Source organism: Simochromis diagramma, unplaced genomic scaffold (genome assembly GCF_900408965.1).
Source record: "Simochromis diagramma unplaced genomic scaffold, fSimDia1.1 OVJJ01000816.1, whole genome shotgun sequence".
Taxonomy (NCBI): Eukaryota; Metazoa; Chordata; class Actinopteri; order Cichliformes; family Cichlidae; genus Simochromis; species Simochromis diagramma.
Window position 1 is genome coordinate 10,923,289 of NW_024386908.1, and position 24,381 is coordinate 10,947,669.

General features: G+C 39.3%; 2 protein-coding genes across 9 annotated transcripts in view; both read left to right on the forward strand.

Moving 5' to 3' along the window:
- The window catches only part of pcloa (piccolo presynaptic cytomatrix protein a), a 56,917-nt gene extending 44,769 nt beyond the window's left edge, over positions 1–12,148 (forward strand). For 3 of the 6 annotated variants that reach the window (XM_040035385.1, XM_040035386.1, XM_040035388.1), the window contains 9 exons: positions 344–437; positions 1,753–1,824; positions 1,912–2,158; positions 2,736–2,993; positions 5,404–5,545; positions 5,702–5,763; positions 7,666–7,800; positions 9,351–9,496; positions 9,587–12,148. In XM_040035385.1, coding sequence (XP_039891319.1) covers positions 344–437; positions 1,753–1,824; positions 1,912–2,158; positions 2,736–2,993; positions 5,404–5,545; positions 5,702–5,763; positions 7,666–7,800; positions 9,351–9,496; positions 9,587–9,730 — 1,300 coding nt within the window. In that variant the 3' untranslated portion in view covers positions 9,731–12,148. Of the gene's footprint in view, positions 1–343; positions 438–1,752; positions 1,825–1,911; positions 2,159–2,512; positions 2,994–4,162; positions 4,352–5,403; positions 5,546–5,701; positions 5,764–7,665; positions 7,801–9,350; positions 9,497–9,586 lie in introns of those variants that run through there. The other 3 variants (XM_040035389.1, XM_040035390.1, XM_040035391.1) reach the window with 3 other exon arrangements.
- A 760-nt stretch (positions 12,149–12,908) lies between these two features.
- The window catches only part of cacna2d1a (calcium channel, voltage-dependent, alpha 2/delta subunit 1a), a 111,564-nt gene continuing 100,091 nt past the window's right edge, over positions 12,909–24,381 (forward strand). The window contains exons 1-2 of one of the 3 annotated variants that reach the window (XM_040035396.1): positions 13,032–13,104; positions 16,137–16,281. In XM_040035396.1, coding sequence (XP_039891330.1) covers positions 16,253–16,281 — 29 coding nt within the window. In that variant the 5' untranslated portion in view covers positions 13,032–13,104; positions 16,137–16,252. Of the gene's footprint in view, positions 13,105–15,910; positions 16,282–24,381 lie in introns of those variants that run through there. The other 2 variants (XM_040035393.1, XM_040035397.1) reach the window with 2 other exon arrangements.

The window sequence follows — 24,381 nt, forward strand, 5'->3', positions numbered from 1 at the left end:
TTTTTGTCATTGGGACTATTGGTGCTTTTCTTCTTACTGGAGACTTGAAACATTTGTTCTTTCAATGCATAAAAATTCTGTGAAACTAAATGACTTGATGGGCATCGAAATGGACTTTTTTGCAGCACACCCTGACATCGTACCCTGCTATCCATGCACATAGGCCCATACATTGTTACCATCCAAACAATGTGCATCACATTCATTCTTTTCCCTCTACTGTGACATTGTGCCCTACTCCAGTATCTTCTGCTCCCTGCAATGCGTAGGTTCACTGACACGCATGTTATTTGCATACATGTCGTTGACCAAGTGTGTGTTGCTGTGATGTGTTCCCCCCCAGTGCCGAAAACAAGAGGAAGACCAAACACGCAGGCAAGACTATCAACCCTGAGTGGAACCAAACTGTCATCTATAAGAACATCCACCTGGAACAGGTACTGTGTGGTCAGAGACACTTGATTACACTAAAACGGTGTCTAGGTACACATGACACGCTTGAACCCTATTGGATTCATTTAGGAAATCTCACAATTTCACAATGAAATTTTGTACACAGCCAGCAGCAAACCAAAATCTCCAATCCAAAGTGCACTTGAGCCAATAAATAGTCTCGTATATTAAAATTCTGAAATTTGTAGAAGAAATAAACATTTTTACCACCCTACATATATATATTCCACATCATGAAATCCATACCCATGGGTTGTCTTCTAAGCTTTATTTCTTCTAGTTTGAGCCACTGAACTGGGCCTCACTGTACTGTGGTGTTGGTGCTTTTTGGAGAATTATTAATTTAATTATCTGACAAATACAGTAATATGACTCACTTTGTGTAATTGGGATTAATCATACCAACAATGTTTCCAAAACTTTTGTCTCCCAGCTTTGATTCTGTGTCTTTGCAGTGCACATATACAGTATCTGTACCATTTTTTTAACTGTATGCAACCTGCTAACCAAGCTTGCTAACATTAGCTGATAACTTTGCTCTTCACTCTCACATCCAGATATAATTAGAAAGAAAATAGAATCAACATATATTGCTTCCTTACATGGTGGTCTTTATACTCTAAATGGTTGGGTGGCGGTGCCTCTTTTATATACAGTCTATTATTCACACATGGTATTGATATTACTGTCTTAATGCTAATATTTTGCTTTGCTTAAATGTTTTAGGGTTTTTTCTAAGCAAACACAATTGCATCAGCATGATAACATCATAAGCTGGAGGTGTCTTCATCATGAGCTTGTTAGCATGCCCTGCCAAAGTACAGAGTAACAAAACCACTAGTATAGCTATAGACTCAAGCAACATGTAAACCGACACTATGAGCGCAGACACTCAAAAATGTTATTGTTATCTTACGCTGTTTTTTTAATGGCATTTTTCTATAACTCTGTAATAGTTCATATATGAATGGACAAATAAGCCCTCAACTGATTAATTTCCAGATTGAAAATAACAAAAAACTGCAGCACAATATATTGCTTTTTTTTTACTGCTTCTATGCCAACCTGTCATCGTTGCCACTGGTTTTCAGCGGAGCAGATGGCTGTATCGCTGAGATTTATTATATCTGTTTAGATCCCATTTTAGATTCAGTGAGCCTGTATCAATCACAGCAAAACTGCCAACTTCTGTCGCCGTTTCTATTCGTTTTTCAGCTGCTTGAAGGCGTGAAACTGCTTTAACTTTAGCTTTAAACTTGAAACTTTTTTATGAACTCTTCAACTGTGTGTACATTTTAGCTTAAGAAGAAGACTTTGGAGGTGAGCGTGTGGGACTATGACAAGGGCTCCTCTAATGATTTCTTGGGGGAGGTAAGCTCCTTTGATATTATATTTTATACATATATGAATCCATAAAGGTTTTCTATAACTTTTAAAAACTTTTCTATTTGCTTGTAGGTCCTTATTGATCTGTCCAACACTGCCCAGCTGGACAACATCCCGCGGTGGCTCCCTCTCAAGGAGCAGAGCGAGGGGGACCACCACAGACGCTCGCACTCAGGCCAGGGTCGTCACAGTTCTTCTAAACCCTCCTCACAGCACTCCTCCCCTAAAACCACTGGCTCCTCGCATGATAATCAGGATTCCCCAAAATCATCTGTCATCAAGAGTCGAAGCCATGGGATCTTTCCAGATCCGGCCAAGGGTAGGACACGATGTATTCCCCTCACCTCGACTTAATCACCATCTTCCCCTAACAACACTCTGCTGCTTCTCTGCTGTTTCCTCGTCTCTGTAGTCTGTTCTTCTTTATCCCTTTCTTTCTCTTTTTTGCTTTCTTCCTGTCACTGCTCTCTCTATTTCTACCTCTACCTCTGTCCATTTTCTCTTTACAGTCTTGTCTCCTTTATTACCGCCACCTTCCTCTAGACATTTTTGCACCCATTCTAGCTTTCGCTTCATGCTTTTTGCTTTCTCGTGGTCTGTTTTCTGTGTTGCCATGATGTCACCCTGCTTAGAGGCCTTGCCTTAGCTTCCCTCTATCTTTCTCCTAACACAGAGGGCAACATGGCCGTGGAAGGCTTTGAATGCTAGTTAAAAAATAACCTCAAAGTAACATCAAATTTAATGAGCACGATAGACTATAAGACACACTGGCTAGATTCAGTATCTCACTAGCCAGCAACTCAGCTCGTTGTGAGTGGTGCTCAACAGGTGACAACCACTAAGAAAAGCAAAAGGTAGCCTTTTTTTTGGTAATTTGGTGAATCTGGTTGTTTTAGACACACAGGTGCCCTCTATCGAGAAATCTCACAGTAGCCCTGGCACATCGAAGCCTTCCCCGTCCGAGGGCCAGAGCCAAAGCCACAGCCACGGACACAGCCAACACTCTCGCTCACACGGCGCTTCACGCTCCAGCAAAAGCGCAGCACGACAGCACCATCAGGAAAGCCTCAATGGAAGCAGAGGAGGCGCTGCCGTAGCAACGGGCGATGCCCAACAGCAGTCACAGCAGCAGCCGCCACAACGCCTCCAACCAAGTAAACCAAGACGCAAATAAAGCCTACGCAGCATGGCCTCCTCGCACTCATCTGTTCTACCTTTTGTTGAGTTTTTTTTTTTTCCGTTCCTTTATTTCCTTTTCCTTACTTAGTTTCCCCTCACTCCTCACACTCTCTGGTTCTCTTCAGCATTGTATCCACAGTGTGTCAACCTTTCATGGCTTCTCTTCTGTATGTATTCACAAGTGTCAGCAGCCAGCACCTCACCTGTAAGGTAGCACACTGTCTTTGACCCTTACTTATTTTGACCTCCTTCCAAATACGCATAATGCTAGCTAATAAGTAATAATACATTTTTTTATTTAAAAAAAAAAAGTATCCAGTTCTAACTATTTAAAATCCTATTAGTGTTAAAAAATATGTAATAAAGAGGCTTAAATGTACTTTAATGGAGTTAAACTTTAATATTAGCTTTTATTTTGACTGACATTAGCTTTTAATTTTAAGATGACAGTGTAAACAGTAGTAAATAAATGAAACAGAAAAAAGCAGATTTGCACAAGATGTTCAAACGAGCTTGGCGATAATGTCAGAGCAGCTCGCTCTAATGATGAAAGATAACTGATAAAACAGTTTCGTAACAGAGGACAGTTCATCAGGAAAATAATTCTTCAGAATTCAGAAAATGACTTTTGCTGCCTGCTAGAACTTAAATCATTTCATTTAACTGATCCGACTTTAAAACCGAAGACAGTTGCAGTCCCCTCCCTTATATCATTTACCTATTTGGATTTTTACTTTGATTTTATTATTATTATTATTTATTTTTATTTTTTGAGTTCTGTATAATTTCCTTTTTTGTTAACAAACAACGACCAGCTTTTCTGAAGCTCCTCCACCGAGATGGCTGTGCATGCAGTCCGCTACACCCACCCTCCCAACCCTTTTTTTTCCTGTTTAAACAACTACCGGACCCACGATGCACCTCAGTAGATGCTGCACGCCCCACCCAATAGTGATGTGGGAGGGGCACTGCACACTGTGGCTGCATGTGATTGACAGTCAAGCTGGTTGCCATGATGAAGATAAACCGCTCTCTGAATCTCCATCTCGCTCCTCCCTCCTTCCAATTTGAATTCCGACACCATGACCTTTGTTTCCCGGCGTTGACCCCTTGACATCGTGCCTGTGAAACTAAACTCATCCAGGCCAAAGAGGCCGCCTCTCACTGAGGCACCAGAGACACAGCGTAGTGGGCGTGCTCACCATTCAGAGAGCCCAGTCTGACTGGCTGCCTGCCCTGCCATCGATTGTGTCGGCCAAAGGGAGCAGAGCAGACGGCAGACACCTGACCCTCAGGAAAGCCGTGTCAGAAGAGAGACCGCAGAGCACCGGAGGTGAGAGTTTGCCCAAGAGTCTCCTCTCTGTCGTGTGACTGAAGCACAGATGGAGCAAGGAGAGAAAGAGAGAGTGAGAGAAAGAGAGGATGCAGTACTACTAACGCACACCTGCAGAAAGAAAGAGGGGAATATTCATAAAAGAGACAGGAAGATAGAGAGAAAGTTGCACTCAGCCACATCACCACAGATTCATGCACACACTTTTCTTGAAGGCCACCGACACAGTTCACTAATACCAGGAAGTCAATATCCAAAACTGTGAGATGAGTCATTGAATGTTAACACTTTGCCACTGCCACATCTGCTGCATCATTAAACTGTTATTAGTGAGCTTTTTCGCAATCCGGCATTGATGCCGTGTCGAGTGGCTTGAAAGAAAAACGTGTCGGCATGGATCCTCTCGTGCACCGCATCCACGCATCTTACTTCATTCATACTCTTATCACACTGCCTGATCAGCAGTTTGAGAGCAAAAAAGCTAAAACATTTAAAATCATCTAAAATATCCTGCATTAAACAGTTAAAAAGATTATAAAGAGACAGTCGTAAACATTCTTTAAAGTCCCGAAAATATGAAACTGAAGCACACTGAGGCAGTTTCACTTAAACTTGAGGAATCGGAACGCGATTCTTATTTCATGTAGACGACTAACGATGTCAGTGGAGTCTTCGTGTCTCTTGTTTAGTCTGCATAAACATATACATGTGATATCGCTCTGGTTCTATGTGTGCGTTTTAAGTTTTAAATTTTAAATGTGACTTTTTACTGTCTTGTCTTTGCCGAGAGAAAGATGTCTGTCCATGTGCTTTCAGTGTTTGTGTGCTATTCATTGCGATCCAGTCCTGTGTGCTTTAAAGTAGCTTTCTCTTTGAGTTTAGCAAAAACTTTTCAAGTATTATAGCAGATTTCCACTGCTGCAAATAAGTAATGCTACTTGGCCCATGTTTTTTTTTTCTTTTTTTAATTATTGGAACCAACCGAGGAGGGGAAGGGGCAATTTTTCTTTCTTTGTCTTTGTCGTGATGGGTGTGGTGATATCTATGCACAGCTCGGTCAACCTACAAATCAGGAGATGCCCCGGTCACAGCAGCCTCGTTAGATAGTGGCTTGAGCGGCAGCGCCTACAGCCTACTGGACGAGGAAGCAGAGGCAAACGAGGTGGACAGTGCTATCTTCCAAGTGCCCCGATTGTGAGTCAATTTATTTATCCCACAAAGAGCGTTTTTTTTTAGCATTTTAAACATGTTAATTTGCTTAACTATTCCTCGCTGTACTAAAGATATACTGTACTACATTGTAATATGCTATGCACTTAAATAATTTATATATTTTTTTCTCTTCCTCAGTGGAAAGATCCCAAATGGCACAGATGTGATAAAATCATCACTGGGACACAGTGACACTGAAGGTTGGGCATGTATCTGTTATACAGTAAATGTTTTTTGTGTGTGTTTTTGGTGTATTCATTACAACATTCATGACATGATTATCTAAGAGTGCAATTAGCAAATGGCTCCTGAAGTTTGCATGACCAACATTTAAACTAGTCCCTTGTTGTTTTGTGCCATAAAGGGGTTGGACATGGTAGGCAGCTACTGACAGGTAGCATTTAAATAAGACTCACCTGGTATTAAATGGGCTCAAACGGTATCAAGAAAAGTGCCCTATGCCATTTCACCACATCAGCCTGAACCATTGATATAAGCACACACTACATCTATACTTTTATCTTGATTCTGACCCTGCGGTCTAAATGTTGCGCCAGATATCAAGACACACCAGTCAAATTAGGCAATATTTTTCCAATCTTTTGTCCAATTGTGTGCAAATTGTAGCCTCGGTTTCCGGTTCTTAGCAGGCAGCTGAGTGGCAGTCGGTGTGGTCTTCTGATGCTGTAACCCATCTCCTTCAAGGTTGGATGTTTTGTGCTTTCACACAAACGTCCAACCTTGGAGAAGATGCTCTTCTGCATACCTTGGTTGTAACAAGTCGTTGTTTGAGTTATTGGTGCCCTAACTATCAGCTTAAAGCAGTCTGGTTATTGTCCTCTGAACTCTGGAATCAACAAGCTTTTTTTCCCAAAGAATTGCTGCTCACTGGATATTTTTTATATTATATTCCGACCATTTTCTATAAATCCTAGAGATGTTTGTGTTTGAAAATCCCAGTAGATCTAAACTACTCAGACCAGGCTGTCTGGCACCAACAACGCCACATTCAGAGACACGTAAATCCCCTTTCTTCTCCATTCCTGATGCTCAGTTTCAACTTCAGTGGGTTGCCCTTTACCATGTTTGCCATGTGGCTAAATGCACTGAGTTGATGCCATGTGATTGGCTAATTAGATATTTATATGAGCGAGCAGCTGAACAGGTATACCTAACAAAGTTGCTGGGGAGTGTATATATTTTATAACTGCTCACAATAGTTACTCATCCAATTTTAAGTCAGCTCTATTGGTCTATTATATGATTTCTTACTCCTTCTTATGTTGTAATTTGGCTTACGACATACCACACTGTAATTATGACACTGTAATTTTAAATGGACTTATTTTATCTTTTTATCGTTTCACCATCTGCGCTCTGTCTTTTTGTGCCACTGGATTTCTCACTTTTCATCACTTCAGAAGACATTACATCCACTGATTTAACCAAATCCCTGCCTGTATATGACTATATAGTCAACCTTAAACCCCAGACTTCATCCTAAATTGTAAAGATTTATGTTATTGTCCTGAGAAAGGAGCTGCTTCCCCACAATGTAACTGTGTAAACAGATTTATGTCCCCACAACATGAGTAATAAAAGTGCACTTACACACAGCCTACATTTGCCAGTGACTTGTTGACCCAGCTTTCACAACTGCCACTTCCATTCAGTTGCCAAGGCAACTAGAGGCCAGGCAAGGCTCATCATAACTTCTCCTCATCCTTGTTAAATCAATAAATGTGATTGCTCGCAGACCATGTCAGATATTAGTCATCGCATTCACACACTTTGTGCTCTGTAGAGTACGGCCACTTTGAAAGATGCCACATTTAAAATAATTGTAATAATCGAGCTTATACCCATCCTTATTTTCTTAAATTAGCTCTAAAGCCCTTCCTATTTTCAGTAGCTTTTAACTTGAGGTCTAATAGTTTGCTGAAGTTCACTGTAAATACATCCTATTGCTCTTTTATTTGACTTTTTTCTTTTTTACCCATTTAGAAGGTGCCTGGAAAGCACCTCTGTTGTTTTAAAATGTGCCATATAAATAAGGTTAACTTGACTAGTGCATATTTAGCTTCATGTGTGTATTCATTTAGGTAAGACTCAGGTAATGGGAGAGATAAAGATCGCTTTGAAGAAGGAAATGAAGACGGAAGGTGAACACCTGGTCCTTGAGATTCTTCAGTGTCGTAACATCACCTACAAGTTCAAGACTCCAGATCACCTGCCTGGTAACTGAAAATACCTGATCTATGCACATGACCGAACCAATGCCAAGCTAAAGTACACCAACTGAGCAAGCTGTTGTGACATATCACTTATTGTCATCCATTCTGTCAAGAATGGTGTTTTAGGAAGAGGAAGGTGAAAGAGAGGAAAAAGTATATTTACAGAGAGTTTCCATGATACGCATAATTTATATTGCATTTAACAGCTGGGAAGCCCACACAAATATGTGTTCTGGCATCTAGCTTCCCTTCAAATGTTTGCCAGTTTTATAGCAGCAGAACAACTGGTGTTGCAATAAAGTGTTTCCCAGCCCACGTAGAGCATTTAACCCTTAAGTAATATGTACTGTATATGTGTAAGGCTAAAAAAGAGACTGGAAAGGCTCACTAATGACACATAAGCCTGGGCAAATAAGATGTGGGATGTGCCATTTATGAGTTATATTTGACAGAAACTGTGTAGTTCGAGTAGTAGCATACATTACAGTATGTAACTCCCTTTAATTGAAAATTAATTAAAGTGTTAAAAAAAATACATATAGCTTCATTAGAGTACAATCGTATGCTATTTAGCCTTTAAAGATTGTTCTGTGCATTATTATTATTTAGACACATTGGATAAATGCGTTGGGAGTTATACAGCACAATTACATGAATCTTTCTGCTGATATAATGCAGATTGTTGCCCACACTGCCTCTGCTTGTAGTATTTACTTCCTTAATACCCAAGCTGCCGGCCACTTGCTTGATTTGCATTTGCTACCAGATGGGACCTGCACAAAAGGCTTTATTTCAGCTGAGAATACACTGTCACTCTGCAGTACAGAATCTTGCTCGGTGTTTCATAATGGTAACACTTTATAGTTATGACAGTTATATAAACTATTTATATGTTATATAAAAGTATAGTTTTCAGTGCAGCTGTGTTCGCTATAGACACCCAGTGTCAGGATTCGAAGAATTGGGAGTCACACTCAAAAAGGCAGATTGAAGCAACAAAAGCCATCTTATTGCACTGATACAGAGAACACAAAGTCCAAAACAAACCATCGGGAATCCAAAGTAATCACAGAAATATGCAAGTGAACCACACTGTGAAAGAGAGCAGATGCTGAGGCAAAAATAAAGGGAAGGCATGGCTATTAGTACACAATGGGGTAATCAGGGAAGTGGACACAGGAGGTTAACGAGAAAGCAGGGAAGTGAAACTAAAAGCAGGTTGCAAGAAACAACTGTCAGAGGAAAACAGGAAATTATTTAAAAGATATCTGCTTAAATCCTGAAATATGATACAGAAGGAAAGGATCAAGCCTTTATTTACAAGCTTGAAACTGAAAAACAAAAGGCATATTTTTATTGCACTAATAAAAAGTTATTAAAGATATATGTTCTTAATCCCTAATCCTAAGTGGAAAAATAGGACGGAACTAAATAAACCTTTTAAAAAATACCTAAAACTAATGATTATAGGAAGACATTTTCCTGCAGATGTCAGAAATCACACTCAGAGAAATCGCATACTTTGTTTTGTTTTGCTTTGTTTCTGTCCACAGATCTTTATGTGAAGCTCTACGTGGTGAATATCGCCACCCAGAAAAGGATCATCAAGAAGAAGACCAGGGTTTGTCGCCACGACCGTGAGCCGTCCTTTAATGAGACCTTCCGCTTCTGCATGAACCCCACCGGACACGCGCTACAGGTAATCCACACAAAGTGTATCTTCACAGTCACATGCCACATTAGCATCCCATTAAGCACGCACAAAACTGCTGCTTTTTGTTCTTTCCAGCTATTCCTGGTGTCCAACGGTGGCAAATTTGTGAAGAAGACCTTAATAGGCGAGGCCTACGTGTGGCTGGATAAAGTTGATTTACGCAAGCGAGTGGTGAGCTGGCACAAGCTGCTTGCCAGCACTGCCCAGATCCACTCATAGGAGGGGACTCAATCTAAAAGAAATAAGCTTAAGCGGAAAACAGGTTTCTGACATCTGGGTTCCACATCTGGAACGCTGATCCAGTCTTCTGGAAGGTCTGGGCACGGGAAGAGGGGGGATTTTTTTCTTCAACCTTTGTTTCAGGGCTCGCATAGCTTGCTATTTGGAAAAATGCTTTCAGCAAATGATGATATCTGCTCTGATTATGTGAAAAACTTGGAGGAAACCATTATGTGTTTACAGGGAATAAACACATGTTTACAGGACATACAGTGTACAGCAGTGTAGCCAGGACTTAGAAGAAGAACACAGGTGCTGAGTTCAGAGGTCAAGTGCAGAATCAACCAGGTATTACACACTTTATCTCACATACACACACACACATGCTCACGACATTGCACACAGTCATTCACACAGAACTTCAAATCTAATAGATACAGGGAATGGACACACTTATAGATTCGAATTGATTTATTTTGATGTTTTATCCATTAAATGTTCTTTAAATGGGGCGCTCACCCTCGCTTTATTATTGTATTGATTTACAAAGCGTTTTGGGAATGAAATAGTAAAGACTCTGCTATAGAGACCTCTTATTTATTTTTGTATTATGATATTAGCGTAGAGTTCTATGATTTGTCTTCTCCTCAATTATTTAAGTACTTTAACAATCTATTCTGGGAAGGAAGTATATTTTATAATACACTACCTAGCATTCCAGTTCAATACAAAAAAAAAAAAATATTGCAAGCATGTTTTTGACTTTATTAACAAAAACTACTTGTTCCCTACCCTTTTAATCTGATTTTTCCCTGATGTTATCCAATGATGACTATTGTTTGATATAGCATCAATATTAATATATATCAAATTGGACATTACATGTTGTGCGCATGAGTCTATCTATTTGGTATGGAGTGCCACATGTTCAACAAAAAAAACAAAACAAAAAAAAAAAAACACCTCCAAGGTTCACTTTGTATATAGTGAAGTGTCATAGCTGGACATTATTCTACATATATAGATATAGATATATAAATATATATAGATATCTTTATCACAGACAATCAAGTCTTGATGATTGTGGCATAGAGGTTTTATTTATTCATGACGCCCCTTAGAATGTGAGACGTTTACTATATGAGAGTCAAGCATTTCCTCTTTTTCCTTGTAAGATTGGAGCACATTAGAAGTCTTGCATCAGTCTTGCTTTCGTTCGTAAGGGCAGTCAACTCGACGACACTCGCTTTTGTAGTATTTTGCACTTTTTCTGCTTAGAATGTAAAACTAACATCATCATCCTGCTAAATTATTATTTTTTCACTGGAAAAGTGAGAAACTATAGACCAGGAACTACCCAGAGTTACGATCCTAAGACGCGATGCTGTAACAGTAGCATGATGATGTTTCGTCCCACCTCCACGCGCACTTCATTAAACGCCTATTATGCCCATTATTTCATGAGACAGGTCCTGTACAGGTGTCAAAAGACTGGAAGGCTGGTTCATTTAACATTTTCAGTGAAATATCCGAGTGATTTCTATGCAACATCTACTATATAGCGTAAATAACTGCACCCTGACTTGCCAGAAATATGACACTTGGTTTGAGAGGAAGCATTTCTGTTTATTTTGCACTGCTATGTTTTCATGTCCTCCACGAAATGGTTACTGCTTTAATATGATTTGTTGTTTTCTTTTTTAGGTTTTTTTATTTACCGTGTGATTTTTTTTGTATTGCTATATGAATCTTTATTTATTGCCTGTGAGACAATTTCATATGTTGTATTATATTTGTTTACAGTACATATCAGATGTACAGAGAAATTAGGTTTTTATACACTATGTAGTGCTTGTTTACAATATTTAGAGGGGCCTGAAACTCAGAGAACCAACTTTTTTGCCCTTGTGCACGAACACACGCTCACATTAAAAACGCCAATTCCACGTAGCTATAAATCAAAGGAAGAAAATCGAACATTCCTAGTCATGATTCCTATCTTTGTTTTGCCCTCCCCCTTCGATTTGTTTCATTTTCCAGTAAGTGTATGAATTACCAAAAAAAAAAAGCAACTAAAGAAAACCTTGTAATCAGTGGACTTCACACCTCAAACGTAAGGTGCAACGTGCATTTTTGGTTGCTTTTCTTAACTTTCTATCCATGTGCTCGTGTGTGTGTGTGTGTAGCATCTTCACACCAAGTCCATGCATGTCATTAGCTCTAATGCAGTATCCCTTCCTTTACATGTTATCTGTCTAAATTATCTAAAATTTCTCATAACACACAATGAATTATACAAACACACACACACACCCAGATGCCATCTCTATCTTCAACCTTGTAAATAAATAGTTTTTTTATACTGGGGTTTGGGGAAGCAATAGGTCTTTTAGCAGTCAAAACTAAACAAAAAACAAACAAAAAAAAGTCGCGTGATCTTAGAAGTAACAGGGAGTTGTTTCTCCTTGGATCGCTGTACAGTGGATAGGCCGAGGGAAGAGCTTCTGTCTGTTTATAGGGACCCAGATTTACCCGACCCTTTACACCAAACACTAAAAGTTTACCAGAGTCTAACACAGAAGTCTATCTTCACAACTCAAGTAGTTGCAGGAGAATTTAAATGTGCTCACACTGGATGTTGCATGTTTTGTTGGTGGTTCATACTATTTTTGTGTCCGGATATTATTAAAGAAAAAACAAGAATGGTGTAGAGAGAGATATAGAACAAATGTTATAGAGGGGGAAGTTATGAAGAAAACTTATAATTGATGATGTATGCTGAGTGTACAAAGAGTATGCTTGTAAAACCTGTCTGGTTTTTCACTTGTAAGTAAACAGAAAAAAAAAGAAATCTAATGTCATGGTTTTGTGATTGTATACAGGAGGTATTGATAAATTATGCAAAATGTGCTGTAAAAATGGCTGTTGCCCCATGTCTAAATATTAAATATCATATAAATGAAGCATCGTTAGCGTGCATTGAGTTTACTGCATATTTCACTGTTAGATAGCACGATTTTATTTTGAACATAGAAAGTGCAATTTCTGGGAAACTGCAGTGTTTATATATATATATATATATATATGTGTGTGTATATATTTCCGGGGGGGAGAGGTTGCATACATGGCTTGCATATGAGGAAGTAACAGAATACAGCCACAAGATGGTGCCATCTGCTATCGTTTTGGCCAGTTGGAGCTCCGTGGTGACGTCCAAGCAAGCCTACGCGAGCCTGCAGTGCTCACACATGTGTCTTCACTTATTACTGATTAGTCTTTTCGTGACTGTGTGGGAGTGTGCAGATGGGGTTTGCTGACAGATCCTTCTGTAGCATCATTTGGTCCGGCTTCATTGTGAGACAAATCAGCACCAGGTGTGTGTATATGTGTGCTCAAGGCTATTTGTTGGTCCTTGATCCCTTTGTATGCATAATGCTAAAATGTGCTATAATAGGATATCTGACATGTGCTCAGATGTGTCTATAATGCTATGTTACTTTCATATATATATATATATATATGAAATATAATAATATGGTATACGGTGTTGCACTATGGTAACATATGGTATAATGTGGCATGTAGCAGCACCATATAGCATGCCCTGTTTGATCCTCCTTGTTAACTCTAATGGTGTCACTACATCAAGTAAGATTAACATAATGTTGTATTCAGTAAGACCATAAGAGCAAAGGAGAAGATGGAATTCCCCCCTGTTGGCCGTCAGAAAAAAAATGCAATTTTAAGATGTAGAATGCTCGCCCATTTTTTATATACAGTCTATGGTATGAGACAAAATTGTGTTAAAAAAAACAAAGAACCAAACCTTAAACTGAAGCAAAATGTAACCATCCAAAGAAAGATAGATAGATAGCACACAATGACAAAGATGAAGACTAAACTACACAGCACACCAGGGAGACACTATAAGGCACATATAAGGATGAAAGTAAAATAGGCAGTACCTGACAGCAAAACAAAGAAAGTCATGGAGACAAACAGTAAGACACCAGCAAGCAAGCATGGGGAAAAGGAAACACAATACAACTAAAGATTACAAAGGAGACTGGGAAGTCTGAAAAAAGGTGTCTGACATTCTCCATGGACAGGCTTTTCTCATTAGCTTCACCCGGCAACATCATGAAGAAAAGATTCAGTTGTTCGGCTCAGCAACCATGGGTCTGAAATCTTGCTGTACTTTCACCCCTGGAGGGCTGTTCTTTAAAGCCAGGAAACTCTGAAAAAAGCTCAGAGGCGACTAATGAGAATGACAGGTTAGCACTAAAACCTTCTAAAATCAATATACAGTCCACTGACTCATATTTAGTAGATCTGAATTTACTTCATGAGTGATGGTGGAATAATGTGTTTACTGCAACATACAACAACCTAAAAGCATATCCAAATCATAGAAATAATCTGTAACAGTTTTTCATTTTAAAAAATGTTTTAGACTTTTTATACATATGTATATTACACCAACAGGGGGCGTAAGAAATCCATTTTACACAGTCACGCAGTTCTCTGTAGTGGAATCCTTTTGGACCTTTGACCTTAAGTATTTCTTAGTTCAAAATGGAGATCCCATAAGCTTAAATGCATTTAAACTTATAAATAACTTACTTATTATTGCATTTTTTCAGGGAGTAGTGCGAGTCTGTGTGTGTGTGTCTGTGTGTTTACCGACAGGGGGATGGATCACCTGTGTCAGCACCTGCTGAATGTTGACTCTGCAGCTGAAAAAAACACCTGCTTCTGCCAGCTGAGTCTGCCACAAAATAATTGTGTGTTGGAAAAATAGAAGACCACCTACAGTTATAATACCTACAACAAAAGAAGGAGTTTATCTATTATTTTATAGGAATGAGCAATCTATACAAATGCACAGTAATGAAAAGGTTTACAAGCTGTAATGAGAGCTGCTACGATTCATGATTTGACGGTGACACTGTCAAAACTACAGGAGGCTGAGCTGGAGGTGACAGAGTTGAAAAGTACTAAGGTTTTTGTTGTGAGTGACCAGGAGGGGACATGGTTAGATGCAAGTATGTCAGAGAGGCATTTCAGGGTGAGCGGTTTGAAGGCAAAGTTAAGGAGGAAAGGGTTGAGATGGTTTGGACAGGTGCAGAGAACGGATAGTAGATATACTGGACAAATGGTTGAAGTTGAAGGTGCCAGGTAGATAGCCAGGAGACAGACAACCCACTGTGGTGACCCCTAAAGGGAGCAGCTGAAAGACAAAGAATATGCAAATGCACAGTAACTATATGTATATGGTTATGGTTATGGTTATATGGTTAACAGAAAACAAAAATCCTTTCCTCAGTCTACACAAGTACTATTTAATGCACTAGTTAGCTTTTCTAACGGCTGAATTGCAGTTCTAAGAGATATGTATTTCTCTTGGCTTATTGGTGTACAGTGATAGAGAGTTGATCAGGCATTTGGTGTTGATGAAACCAAGCCAAAGTTACTGCTGTGAAGCACCTTAATGTTAATTTGTGCCCTAAAAAAGAATTAATTATATATATAAAAAAGCAGATGATGCTAATCAGGTACATAAAGCAAAAAGATGACTAATGTGGGGAACCTTGATCATCGCTGGTGATCTGGTACAATTGTAATCAAATCTGAGAACACCTGTTGCAAACACTACACCAGATATCGCTGAATGGGGCAAAGTGAGCACTAATGAGCCTCAAATTGATCTTTTGGAGAAAAAACTTTAAGTATAGCAGGATACTAAGCTCTTAGCTACTGCATGCTAGAACAAAAGCGTACCCAGTAAGCTTGACAGTTGGCTAATGTTCACATGAAGTATTGTCCGCTATTTAAACTCTGCATATTTGTAGAAGTTCACCTTCAGCCAGAGGTTTCTCCAATTTTACCTTTATGTGCTAAGCTAAGCTAGCCAACTGCTAGCTGTAGCTTAGCTTAAATTTACACAATAATACATTTAGAAAGAAGCCTGGTTCTGTCAAATAATATCCCACAAGTTAAGTTAAGAAGCTTCATAAAGCAAAAATATGCTTTATGTCTACAATTTGTATAGTCTGTAATGCTGCAGCTCTCTGTATAAGTTCTTTCCAGAAGTGTTCATGAGAGAAAGATAGAGGACCTTAGATTATATGGTTTGATTAAGTTATGATGTGCTTCTGGCTGAAAATTTCCACAACTTGATCAAATTATGCCAGGCTCTCTCTGCCAGGTTCTTCTCTGGTGTGTACTTTATTCCCTTTATGTCTCCCCTGTTTGTTTCATGTTCCCTGTGATCTCTTTCATATTCCCCCTCTTCATACCGCTTCTCAGTGAGTCCCCCTTTGTTTCCCCCCCTCTCTGATTCTGATAGATCCCTTACATCCTTCGCTTCTAAAGATGTGTTTGTTCCCCTCTTTTGTCTTCAAAGATGTGGCCTGAATCAGATGGTGGCTTGGAAACATTGTGCTGTTGTCCTGCATCTGTGATTCACAGAGCGGTAACTTTGATGAAAACAACAGAGATCTGACGAGGCGGGATCAGGCAATGTCGTTGGATGCATCAGCTTATGCAAGGTTAGACAGAGGTTACACATCCATCAAATATGCCTTGATCTCCAAAGAGGTGCTGCAAACTTTCACTTGAGATATCACTTGGAAGCACTGCTTCTTTAAGACTTTTGCTGATGGGATAAACTACCCTTGTAACACAGTGGAGGATAAGGGTGCCTAAATTGGAATACTCAAGTAAAATACAGGTATCTACCTTTAATTTTTGCATTGATTGAGTAAATGATCTTAGTTACCACTGCAGAATAGTGTAAAAGAAAGCATCTGGATTGTGATTGAATTTCCATAACCTTGTTCCTAAATTTGTTCTCTTGCTCTGAAATTCACATCTGGTAAAGTCCAGATGTCCAGATGATACACAGACACGGATGTGCTGTCTCTAACCAGTGACTGATGGTAGTGTTTTGATAAGAGGAGACGCCAGCATTTGGACACATGAATGTGAATTGAGAAAGGGATCTTTGCTGGCAAGTGTCAGAAGATGATGTTGTAGATCATGAGCTTTAGCTGCAGCGGTTGTGTACGATGCAGAAAACATATGTTAACATAACTATTAGGATAAGACATTAATCAGAGTCACCTGTTACATATGTGACAGTTTACTGCTCTACATGCATGTGGTCACACGAGTCTTGTCAACAAAAATTCTTTTGAGAATTTGAGTAGGAAAATGTAATTTTTTAGAAAGGATTCAAGATTTTGTGAGTTAAAAAAGAGAACAGGACAGCTAAGACCCTTCATATCTCATCACCTCAGATCCCCCCTGAAGACAGCTTCCCATCACTGGATGCCCAGTTTCACCCTAAGGCCATCCTTTGCTGGGCCATGACTTCTCTTACTGACAGAATAGTTTTCACTAATAGTAATGTGATCAGTCAGTGCACAGAGGGGACCGAGGCTGCCCCTGTCCCAAATGAGACATCATATCACACACACTCTCCGTCACTTCTCTTTCACTGAGTCAACAAGGTGTAACCACTCCAGCCATCACCCGAGACAAGACTGTGGTGCAAGAAAACCAGTGTTGTTTTTTATGGGGTGACCTACAAACGCTGTGTCTCGCAAAGAAGAGGATATTCAAGGAATTTGCAAACACAATCTTTAAGATTATATAAATATCAATAAGTTTGAATCAATCATAAATAAATGATGTGACGTCTCAGGAGAAAACCAGACACTTGCATATACTGTATGCTAACAACAAATAGCATCGCTGTAGAGCAGGGGTAGGCAACTCCAGGCCTCGAGTGCCGGTGTCCTGCAGGTTTTAATCGCACCCTGGGTTAACACACCTGAATCAAATGATTAAGGAGACTTGAAGGAGGAGCTTGGCCATTTGTTATTGTTTTGGGAGATTTCATGCTGCTGTACAGTAACTTCTCATAGACTAGTCCATATCAGACCTAAATAGCAGAGGCACCAGTTGCTATAAATATTCAAATATAGAGCAAGACTGGAGGAACAGAATGAAAACACAAAAGGGAATTACCTAATTAATCCAAGGAACACAGAACCCAAACTCAAAGATAACCAAAAATGTTCGAATGAATTTCAAACATAAAAAACCCAAAAGCTTGGGTATAAAATCCAAGGATCGTGGCAAGCAGCCATGCAACAGCTAGCTCATCTGAAGCTAAGCCTGCGCTGTGTGCACTGACCCTCATGTACGTAGCCAGCATAGCTGTTGGTGTTTTGGTTCCCTAGGACTGACACTGTGCAAAATATTATCACTCTTTCCTCACAGCAAGAACCCATGGCCTTTCTGTGTGTTTCTGTGTGAAGTTTGCATGTTCTCCTCATGTTTCTGTGGTATTCCATGGGGGGAAACTCACACATCCAAGGACTTTTCAAGGCTAGAATAATTCTCTTGTCACTGTTTTTGACCAATGACCTATTGTACAGCTGGAGTTATTCCCCTGGCACAGCACAAAGGCTTCACATTTTCCTACTGCTTATTATATGTTTAATGGAAACAAAGGATATTGGTCCCGTTCTATTTTATCATTCTATTTGTCATTTCAGAATTTGAACTCTTTTTTGAGTTTGGTTAAGTGGTAGAGCTAATGTTTAAAAGTCCTGTGATTGGACGTTGTAAGAAGTCTGTATTCTATTTTTTAAAGGCAGACTGTCGGACTTATTCATATGAGATACTGTGTGAGTAAGAAAATCTTTCAGCTATGATAAACACAGCGCAGTGTGATGAACAGAATCAAGAGGTTTCAGTGTGGAGGGTGAAGCATATGCAGTGTGTGGGAGTTTTTAGTGCATATTAGAAATAACAGTACTTAAGAATAATGGGTGTATTAGTGGGAGGTATTTAAGTAACAATAGGCCATGCAGGTGTAGTAGGCCTCTTTGTCCTCCTCAACCAAGAAAACCTGATTCGACTGAAAGATATCTATATATTTGTTTATACTCGTGGTATATTTACTGCACAACAAATCTTATTTGTTGTGGCTAACGGAGTATGATTTTCTCCATCAGGATAAGTTGTAAATGCAATAGTGCCCCAGACTGTGCTGCATAAAACCATGAATGGAAACTAACTAAGAACATGTAAATTCTGCAGAGGTCCAATTTGCTTTCTGTTATGAATGCAGGTAACAGTAAACAAGAAAAGGCAAAAGAAGCAAGACAAGTATGAGCGTTTCAGGAAACTTCTTGTAAGTGCCTGGAAGAAATTGAATGAAATAGGTCCATTTTCCAGTGAGCGAGCTAGTTAATCTTTTTGCTTTTCAGCACCCCCCTGAATGAGAGACCCTTCGTTAACCAAAGTGTGACTCCACTGGGTCGTGGAAACGCACCAATTTAATATCAATTGGAAAAAAGTGGACATATGTATATGGATGTGTTAGAAAATGCTAGAAAATATCCACCTATAAGCACAGCTTAAGCTCAGTAAATTCCTCCTGTTCTGAGGCATGATTATCAGAATTTGTGTGTGCTGACTGTAGGTTGAGAGACCGAAGTGACAAATCTTGCCAAGAAAGCAAATAAGCGCATTTTCAAAAGGAAAAAAAAAAAAAGACTGTCGAAGTAAGCTTAGATAAAAATCATCAACACATCTCTTAATGTTCTGTCTAGATGAACAGATTCAACCTTTTGGCATCAACACCATCAACAACCACCAACTCGAGTTGATGGTTGAACCATCTAACACGGAGTCTGATGTAAAGCGGGGTCAACAGAGCATTCATTTGTTAAGGAACTGAACTTTTTTTTAAATGTTAATAAGGAGATTTTATGTCATTTTTATTGTTCGTTTTATTGAAAGTCTTTTACTATTTCATCTTGGTCTGCTGGTTTAGTGTTTTATCTATCGAACATAAAAACTCCCTCAGCAACATTAACACCTGCTCCAAAATCAGGGTCAGTCAGAGAGATTGTTATTCACTCTGAAAAATCAGGTTATAAAGAAGGAAAACAAAAACATTATTAACCGTCCTTTCAATGTTTTGTCATCTGAATTCAGGACTGTGTGGGTAAGCTGCAAACAAATTGCCCTTTTGTGGATTAATAAAATGACCTGAATCTGAATCAAAAGACTTCATTTCTTTCCTTGTACTCCATCATTTTCCTCTCTAGAAGCTGGAACTGACAGTGAAGACTACGTCCTTGTTAGCTCATGCTGAGATAAAACACATGGCCCTTAATCTTTCCCAGAAAGATGGTGTGTGGGGAGAGATGTGATTAAAGTTGGAAATCATTTATCGCCACAGTACCACAGACGAGTTATTAAATGAACTGCGTTTGGCATCCTGTGGGGGCAGGCAGAGTGGGTGCATGAATGCAGAATTTTGCTCTTTGGGGAAGATTCAGCAGTATGTATCAATTTGTTTGTCTTGCAGAATACTGAAAAATGTGACAGGATATGACAGTGACATTTAAACTTTTGAGATGAAAGCCAGATGCGACAGATGCCTCATGATATTCTATCATGTTGCGTGGCTCCGAATGTTCTCCATATGCTTACAACCTGCATTTTTCGGCGACGTCAGCATCATGAAAAAGTACCGGCAAAAAAGTCATTGGCGATGATCAGAAATGCAGGAAGTAGGGAAAAGAACACACAGTGTTTGACTTGAAGTGGTTATTTGATGTAAAAAATAGCCATAGGTACATTTTTGTTATTTGAATATGATGCAAAGCATTTTGCCCTGCAAATGTGTTTTAATGAGCTTATACATTTAGTAATTAAACCTTATTGCTTAATAGATCTTCCTCCTTTGTGCTGTTATATTAAGAAATTGTGTATAAGAGCTGGTTGATTACACTAAAAATGATGTGGTTATATCTAGGGCTTACAGTGGGATGTTGCCGATGGGGAAACCCCAAGTTCCGGTGGAAATGTGCAAGGTGGGGAAAATAATTACTTAGAAATAATTCACATCATAATACGTCACTGTGATCAGCTGACCTGTGCTGCTACACAGAGATCCATTGCTCTTTGTAGGTTTACCCAACTGATTTAAACATCATATAAGCTGATGTTATGCAAGCTTAAATGGCTGATTTCCAATCCCTACACACTATTAAGTATGAAAGGCACAACCCAGTGAGTAAATCTAATCAGCGTCATTACCCTAAATATAAGTTTATGTCTGGTACTTTAGTTGTAACCTGGTAACAGTACCATAGATGTAACTAGTCCTCAATCAAACATCCCTGTAAACTTTGACAGAATAATTCAAACTAACCGGTGTTGCCTGCACTAAACTACTTGGTGCAGGGGTGGGCAACTACAGGCCTCGAGGGCCGGTGTCCTGCAGATTTTAGATATCACCCTGGGTTAGCACACCTGAATCAAATGATTAGTTCATTACCAGGCCTCTGGAGAACTTCAAGACATGTTGAGGAGGTCATTTAGCCATTTAAATCAACTGTGTTGGATCAAGAATACGTCTAAAACCTGCAGGACACCGGCCCTCGAGGCCTGGAGTTCCCCCACACCCCTGGCTTTGTGTTTTAATGGAATCGTTGAGCAACAAAATTACTATGCTTCGATTTGTTTTTGCAAGAGCTTTTACAAAAACACAATTAGGCTAAACATTGTGTATAGATCTAAAACTCCAAAATGAACAAGGATATTAAATATAAGATTTAAATTTTAAATCTAATTTGCTGACCTTTGAAAATAATCTCTGATCTTCCCTACTAGTGAAATACACCAGCTGTACATTTAGCTCACAGGCATGTTTTGTGACAGACTTCACAGAAACAGTTTGTGTGTTTGGTGAAATTTGTTGAGCTGTTTGAAAAGTTGCATTTGGAATCATTTAGCATTAAAAAAAAAACCCCAAAAAAACCATGTTACTCTGTTTATGATAGCTCCTCTTCTGTAACTAGTGAGACGCTGAAGTATTGCAACCACAACTTTACATCTGCAGCATGAACGCATCACAGGGATGGGAGGGAAAGAGGACACGCTGAAGATGTTAGACGGTAGTAGCATGTGGGGGCTGGAAGGAGTGCCAGGCCAATAATAAAAACAAAAAAAAACAAAAACCAAATGTAATACGGATGTTTGATGATTGATACATTAACCTCATTAACTAAAGTTGTCAGTGTGCCATCCTGAATCAATCAGGCCTAGTTTAATTCCTGGTTTTATGCTTCTGACAGGAAACTAAACTCACATTTTGAATGATGATCTGAATAAAATTGACGACACACACTTGTGAATTACAACCTCAATTCCAAAACAGCTGTGTTTGTATTTAGTGCATCATGAAACAAAAATTATGACAAGAAGACTGCCATCAAATTTAAAATTAACCAATAGTCTTTAAAAGTGATACATTTTCTCTGTTTAAATATTTAACTTGTTTTCTATCTTTTATTGTGGATAAAATAGGAGTTTATAAGATTTACAAATCATTATGTTTTTTCTTTACACACTTTTTTGGAATTGGGATTGTAAATGTGATTGTCTCTGCAGCTTCATTTCTACAAGGACATGTTAGGCGTGTCCTCAGTGGATGAGAAAAAACAGCCTTGTGGCTTAGTTGGCTTAGTTGACGACAAATGCATTGCTAGGCGATGGCCGGGGGGGCTATTCCCTGGACAGGTGGGTGGGGTCGCGAGCTGATGACAGAGGCCACACCTGCTGCCCGCCAGACGCATATACACATTTCTAATTCACTCAGAAACAGACACACACCTGTCTCACTGTTACACACACACACTTGCGCTGATTTTTACCTCCTGCTCTTTTCTGGAAACATGACCTGAAGCAAATTGTACTTTAGTGGCCAATAGGTTAAAGCAAAAGTGCAGTGAATCGCATGACTGAAATCAACACAACCTTTACACAGGGTACAATCTTAAATGCCAAATGAAGAACAGGTTTTTCTATCTGTGTTCATAGTATTGTCTTTTTAACCTATTTAATTTTGTCCTACAATTTCCCATCTGCTGAATATGCTCGCTTAAGTGTGCTGCCATCGGGGTGCATTAGGATTGGCTTTGAAATGGAATTAAAAAAAACAAAATAAGTATATTGCTCGAAAATACTGAAGCCTTAATTTAAGGAAATAGATAATTAAGCAGCTGGGTTTTTGTTAGCTTGGTTTGTTAAACCTAAACGGCTGATGGCAGCTATCAAGTCTCCCAGAAAACACCGGCTTTCTGAATCTACCATTAGAACAGAAACAGTAGTGTTGTAACCAGGTGACCTATTGCAAACAGCTGCATATTTCACACAAGAAGACTTGCATGACTTGCATGGTGCCCCGCAAAGAACTGAACCACTGGGGTAAGCGTGACAAAGTTACCCGACTAACCTCAGATCCTGCTTTGCAGTGCAGGCCTCAGCAGATTAGCATTCGTGTCATATTGATGGCCATATTATTCATTCTCTTTGCAGCTTTCTTATTCTCTATGGGGGAAAAAATATCTGCTTTGCCTGTGCACTAACTTTTGGGGCAGGGCAGGTAGTGCACATAAATTATCAAGACTTTGTGTATGAACATGGAGCAATGGAAAAAAAGGGAGAAAAGCTATAGTCAAAGCAAAACAATGAGCCAAAATATGCTAGGAAGGAAGTTTAGTTTGTCACTTAGGTGTCTCCCTTTACATCACACAGAGTCAGTTGACTCTGTGTGATGCTTAAAAATACTGATTATAGCATGAAACAACATTGAGTCAGAGATTTTATGAAAATTGGATGTATTTAGTCATACTGAATTTGCTGTTTTTGAGAGGCTTTTGTAAGCCAAAACTAATCTCTGTGAAAAACCCATATAATCCTATTTAAGAGAGTGTTGCATTTGCTGGCCTGTTTCAAAAACACGAGCAGCATGAGGGATTGTTATGTTTTTTTATGGGAACACATTGTACATTTTTTTTTCCACTTAGAAATATCTTCAGAATTAATTTAAAAGTCGACCTGTGGACGTTCTTAACGGATAATTACCACATATAGTTCATCTCTGTGGGTTTTTTTTTTTTTTTTTTAAATAGTGTATAGTATGTTAGCCCTTAAACCTTTAAACCAGCGTTCCTCTCTCCATATGGTCAACACTCTTTCCAAACCGGCCCCTCCTCTTCGCCATTGCTCGGTAAATACACTTCAATCCCCCACCTCAGAGCCATGCCAGGCAAGAGGTCCCAAAGGAACAGCTTTTATATGAGCTATAGTGAAACCTGAGAGGGGGGGCATAGACAGCTATTTGCACAGCATATCTATTTGTGGGATTCACGTAGCAGGTGGGCAACACTTTGCCTTGTTTGTCTATTGTGACCCACACAGCTCATCTGCATGCAGACATCCATACACACAAAAACAAGCAGACAAAAATTCAAGCCAAAAAAAAAGAAAAGAATTATCTTTGGGGGGTTGTAATAATGGAGGAGCTTGAAGCAAATTAGTGAAAGATTAGTTTTGCATCTGACAAGGGGCTTTCAAGACAAACCCGTTAGAAAATACAGTATATGCTTCTGGTATTTACCTTGCTGATTGTCCCAGCAAAGGGAAATGTCACTCCATATTAAGTTTGCCACAGCCCTTGGAGCCAGTGGAATTTATTATCACATTTCTGCATAAAAAAGAGGCACTGCGCTATTGAAAATTAAATGAAGGTTCATCATGATACACATAATAAAACG